Source organism: Amborella trichopoda, chromosome 10, assembly GCF_054954075.1.
Source record: "Amborella trichopoda isolate Santa Cruz 75 chromosome 10, AtrichopodaSantaCruz75HAP2 v2.0, whole genome shotgun sequence".
Lineage (NCBI taxonomy): Eukaryota > Viridiplantae > Streptophyta > Magnoliopsida > Amborellales > Amborellaceae > Amborella > Amborella trichopoda.
In genome coordinates this window covers 35536300-35541983 of record NC_142345.1, presented here as the reverse complement: position 1 = coordinate 35541983, position 5684 = coordinate 35536300, and the positions used below count along the sequence as shown (strand labels likewise).

The window sequence follows — 5684 nt, the reverse complement described above, 5'->3', positions numbered from 1 at the left end:
GTCTCATGCGGGCTGGACCACATGACCACATATGCGGTCCAAAAAGTGCAAAGCATCCATCTTAAAGATGGATGCAAGTAGGTGTTGCATCTAAAAACTTTAGAAACTAATGGTACGAATGTTTTCTTGTTAGAATTATTATTTTTAATTATTAAAAATTACTTATTTTCCATGTTAGAGATTGCATGTCTTTAAAAATTAAATCCAAAAATCCATCGCAAAAATAGATTTATTAATAGGACCGCATTTCTACACATGTGGCCAACCCGCATATTGTAGAAATGCGGGCTTGGCAATAGTTATATTTTTTAAATATAATTTGATCATAATTTTTAGTGAATATATAATTTTTAATGTAGAGATCTTGAATATGAATTTTTTCTTTGAAATCTAAAAATATTAATTATAGGTGTAGTTTCTATAAAGTTGCAACCTTAAACAATTCAATTAAGGCGCACCTCCAAATTTTATCATAAGATGTAATTTTGTTGAAAAAAATTCAAAAGATTATCTTAAAATCTATTTTCATATCTAATTAAAAAATTTTAAACTCCAAAAATAGTTAAAATCAAGGAGATCTATAAACATATGAAAATGTTGAAAATAGACGGCCTAAAAAATGTGTTGCAAGATGCACTATTTTTGAGGTTCAAAAACTTTTTTTTTTTTTGTTTTCATATATTTTGATGTCGAGATGATTACATAGGTTTTTCAACATTAAAACAATATTTTCGATAGATTTTAGAGATGCATCTGTAATTCTACATTTTAAAGTTGCAATCTTACATAAAATTTTCTTATTAATTATATTAAAAATATATTTGAACCAGCGTTTTAAAAAACGTCGAGTCGAATCGGACTCGCCCGGTTCGACTCGAAATTCGTGAAAAGGGACCGGATCTGTTGAAAAATCGGAAATCGTTCGGTTCTAGAGAGAACCGGACGATTTCGCACAGTGACTCGTCGATTCACTGTACGGAATCGGCGAGTCCGAACAGTGAATCGGCGAGTCCGTACGGATTTTTTTTTTTTTTTTTTTTGTAATCCATGATAGAATTGTTTTTGTTTTTTTGTAATCCATGATCGAATTTTTTGGTTTTTTGTAACCCATAATATAATTTTTTGTAATCCATGATCGAAATATTTGTTTTCTTTTCTTGTAATCCATGATCGCTTTTTTTGTTTTTGTAACCCATGATAGAATTTTTTGTAATCCATGATCGAATGTTTTGTAATACATGATCGAAATGTTTGTTTTTTTTTTGTAATCCATGATCGAAATGTTTTTTTTTTTTTTGTAATCCATGATTGAATTTTTTGTTTTTTGCTTTTTTTGTAACCCATGATAAAGTTTTTTGTAATCCATGATTGAATTTTTTGTAATCCATGATCGAACTGTTTTTTCCTTTTTTTGTAATCCACGATTGAATTTTTTGTTTTTTTTTGTTTGTTTTTTTTTGTAATCCATGATCGAATTTTATGTAATCCATGATCGAATTTTATGTAATCCATGATTGAATTTTTTGAAAATTTGTGATTTTTTTTTTTTAATCCTTGATCGAATTTTTTTTTGTAATCCATGATAGAATTTTTTGAAAATTTGTGATTTTTTTTTTAATCCATGATCGATTTTTTTGAAAATTTGTTAATTTTTTTTTTTAATCCATATTATTCAAAGAGAAAATGAGAGAGATGATGATTCTGAGGCCACCCTATCCCAGCCTTATTATTCACATATCGAGTCCCAACAGCAACAGTGTAGGGATGAGCACGAAATACTGTAAATTAAATGCTGAATGGCTGTTCATGCAGGGAAAGAACATATCAATATTCGCATATTCATTCAAAAACATGAAAATTCTTAATGGAGTACCCTCATTTTTTATTGAATTCCTAAAAAACAATATTTATAATAAATTTTAATAATTTTTTCGAATTTTTTTTAAGCTTTATTCCGACCGATTCACCCGATTTTCGATCCAGATAGCCGATTCGTCGATCCGGATCTGTTTTTTGGAAGCCAGATCAAGATCACGGATCCGTTTTTTAAACTATTGATTTGAACCAATAGCTGTAATCCCCATTCTTTTTCAGGAGTCCAATCTTCTTGGAGATTCTTTCGAACTTTCCAAATCTAACCCCAGTCAAATCTAGAAACGGTTAATCTAACCCTGGTTAAACTCAACTCAACCCAATCCTAATTAATCGGAAACTCCTGATTGATCGGTAAACCCTTCCGCATCGAGCCAGATAAAGCTTTCTAGGGTTTCTTCTTTATATTCCGAGATCTTCTGCCTTCTTTTCAGATATCGTTTACCTTCTGGTAGTGGGTTGGAGTTTCGGAGTCCCTAGGGTTGGTGTTTCTCTGAGTTCATTGCTCTGAGGGTTCTCGAGCTTTGCGCTTTCTTTCTGGTTTTTCTTGAGAACTTCGTGTGTTTGCTTTGGTCCTGTTTGGAGGGAATTAGGGTTTTGGAGGGAATTAGGTTTATCAAGTAGGAAGAACTAGGGTTTTCTGGTTCGAGGGATTAGGGTTTTGGTGAAAGATTTGGTAGGATCATACATGGCTGCAATTCAACACGTTCAAGAAGCTCGCACCTCTTATTTCCTTGTTATTTGCTCCCCTTCAGTGTTTATTTAGCCCTTTGGTGAAGCCCTAGGGTTTTCGAGGCGGAGCTTCTTTCTTCTGCTATCTGTTTTGGGTTCGAGAAATCCTAGGGTCTTTAGTTCCAGAGCCTTCTCGTTCTCCTCTTTCTCTCTCTCTCTCTCTCTCTCTCTCTGTCTATTTATCTATCTTGCTTTTTGATTTCGGAGATTTTCTTGGTTAAAGAACCCTGGCGATTGTACAGTTACCCAAGTTTTCTCTCACATCTCTCTGCAATCTCTCGATCAGAGAGATGTCTAGCATAAAGTCTGATCCTCTGTACAATGACACGGAGCCATTTGTGGAGATTGATCCTTCAGGGAGATTTGGGCGTTACAATGATCTTCTAGGCTCTGGGGCTGTGAAGAAAGTTTACTGGGGTTTTGATCAAGAAGAAGGCATCGAAATCGCATGGAACCAGGTTCACCTAGGAAAGTTCTCTGGTGATGAACGAATGGTGAAGAGGCTTCAGTCTGAGGTCTGTTTATTGAGGTCTTTGGGGCATAAGAATATCATTACTCTCTATGCTGTGTGGTTGAATAGAAAGAACCATACCCTAAATTTCATTACAGAGGTCTGCACTTCTGGGAACTTGAGGGAATACAGGAAGAAGTACAAGAATGTGTCTCTCATGGCTTTGAAGAAATGGGCGAGGCAAATTCTAAGGGGTTTGGAGTATTTGCATAAGCATGAGCCTTGCATCATTCACAGGGATCTCAATTGTAGCAATGTCTTCATCAATGGCAATGTTGGTGAGGTTAGTTTTCAATTTCTTGTCTAGTCATTGTGTAATTTTTTTTTTTATTTCTTGTTTTGATGATTGTGTATTTTTCTCGATTTCTATTTTCTTTGGTTGGTTTAGTTTATGGATTATTTAGTTATGTACTTGCCTTGAATTATTATTAATTTTTTTTTTGCTTTTTATGGTGATTTCATTAGTTCTGGAATTTCTGGCTTAATCTTACATTGGTTAGTTACGATTTATGGTTTTTATAGTTTGGTTCGTGTGTCTTTTTTAGTAGGGGTTACTCGACTTCTTACTTAACCTTTTACTCTTTTGCTGTTCAATAATTTCCATTGCTTAACCTTATTCTCTTTTTCTGTTTTTTTTTATTGTTAGTTTTGCTGGCAGGTATTGCACACTTTTTTTTCTTGATTTTTGTAATTAATTATGAATTATGTTAATGTTCTATTTTCAGATTAAGTCTTTTTATGGTTAGGTTATTCTCCGAGTTCCTTGCTTAGTTGTACACTGTTTTTCTGAGTACTGTGTTTTTATGTTTCTCTTTTATGCACTGATTACTTTTCATATAATAAGATATCTTTGTATTCTTTTTGTCAAAATTAACTTTAGTGATTGACTATCACTGGTATGCCTGACCTTTGCAATGGTTATCTTCCTGTTTTGTGGATGCCAAATAAAACAGGTATCTTATCAATCTACTACCCAATTTAGTTGTTATGAAAATGATTAAAATTTGTAGGAGGTGCCAAGTGCTCAGCAGTCAATTTTTTGAATTTCAATCCAAAATATAGTTGCTATCGGGTTCCTCTTATCGGTTTCAGAGCCTGGTTCTTGTGACAATGATGTTTTCTCGAGTTACGCAATAATATATTTCAGTTACCAAAACAAAATTCTAGTAGTACCCTAAATTTTGAGAAAATTAATGGTCTCAAGAACCCTAATAGATTGCTTGGGAACTACATTTAAGTACTTTCTAAGGTGTTGGACAAATCTCTTGGGGAGGTTCTGAAACAGGGGAATCAAGACTTGACAGGGTTGTTCTGGTAACCTAGTGAGTAAAATTTTGAAGCTTCAATATCCATGGAACTTGGATGGTATTCTCTAACCAAAGCTTTGCTTCAAAGGGTTTTTTGGATGTAGTGTATGGGTTTGAGTTGGCCTTTTTAACATGCTTTTTGTTAAGGATCTCTTTTTCCAGTTCCTTTTCCTTGCAGGTTTACATAGGTCTGAAACTTCAATCTCTGTAAATCTCTCATTCCTATGTAATTTATAATACCACGCATGAAGACTACGATAGCTGATCTTGCTTCCCTCTGTTTTGTCTTTTCCTTTTGTCCTTTTTTACTGGTTTTTGCTCCTGCGTAACCCAGAAATGGATGCGCAGGTGAAAATAGGAGACCTTGGCCTTGCTGCCATTGTTGGGCGTGACCATATTGCTCACTCCATACTTGGTACGCCTGAGTTCATGGCACCTGAGCTTTATGAAGAGGACTACACAGAGATGGTTGATATATACTCCTTTGGTATGTGTGTCTTGGAGATGGTCACCGTGGAAATCCCTTACAGTGAATGCGACAGTGTGGCCAAGATTTACAAGAGGGTTATCCATGGCATAAGGCCCTTGGCTTTGAGGAAGGTGAAAGACCCTGAAGTTCAAGCTTTTATCGAGAAGTGTTTGGCGAAACCTCGTGAGAGACCATCAGCCTCAGAGCTCCTCAAAGACCCATTTTTTGATAACTTGGAGGATCTGGTGTAAAGAGGTTTATTATTCTTAATTTTTCTTTTGCATTCTTTTGCTATTGTTTCACGGGAAGTTCTGGTCTCATTCTTTTGGCAAGTGTAAAAAGTGGTGGTATTTTTTTTGGTAGTACATAGTCATGATTCAATTAAGTGGGATGCCTCTAGATTAGTCTTTTTGTACCATTCCACTAATTTTGTAAAAAATCATGACTCCCTGATTTTGGTGACCACGTTTTTTATGTTTATATTGTATTTTATTTTCATTACATGAAGAGATGGATTTAATTTATGTCATTCTTTGTCTTTTACTTCAGTCATCCTTTATTTTGTACATCAATTTTCTATGTTGATTTTGTCATATAAATGTGGATTGAATTTGTCTTAATTATGTGATGTATTGTTGTATTACTTCAGGGCAGAATCCAACTTTTTAGCAGTTTTCTCAGCTTTGAACTTGTGTGATTTTTGTTTTATTTTTCTTTTTGTGCAAATCGGGAAAAACTTTGGTACATTTTTGTGAAAAAGATTTGACGATCAAGAACGACTGGATAGTGATTT

The 5684-nt window shown here is 34.3% G+C and overlaps 1 protein-coding gene across 2 annotated transcripts; it reads left to right on the top strand.

Annotated features, from left to right (window-relative positions):
• The first annotated feature begins 2091 nt into the window (after nucleotides 1–2091).
• Nucleotides 2092–5420, top strand: LOC18427668 (putative serine/threonine-protein kinase WNK11). 2 transcript variants are annotated; one of them, XM_006836716.4, is made up of 2 exons: nucleotides 2092–3398; nucleotides 4771–5420. In XM_006836716.4, exons 1-2 carry the CDS (start codon nucleotides 2895–2897, stop codon nucleotides 5140–5142), a joined length of 876 nt encoding a protein of 291 aa, XP_006836779.1. In that variant the 5' UTR covers nucleotides 2092–2894; the 3' UTR covers nucleotides 5143–5420. The 2 variants fall into 2 exon arrangements, with proteins under 2 accessions (XP_006836779.1, XP_088705811.1); XM_088849685.1 differs by having other exon boundaries at nucleotides 2208–3398; nucleotides 4757–5420.
• The last annotated feature ends 264 nt before the right edge of the window (nucleotides 5421–5684 follow it).

What these genes read in the sequence shown, in the direction of transcription:
- LOC18427668 (XM_006836716.4), top strand. Translation starts at nt 2,895, where the DNA reads ATGTCTAGCATAAAGTCTGATCCTCTGTACAATGACACGGAGCCATTT. An exon ending in TCAATGGCAATGTTGGTGAG is followed by an intron (nt 3,399 to 4,770) that starts GTTAGTTTTCAA and finishes ATGGATGCGCAG; the next exon opens with GTGAAAATAGGAGACCTTGG.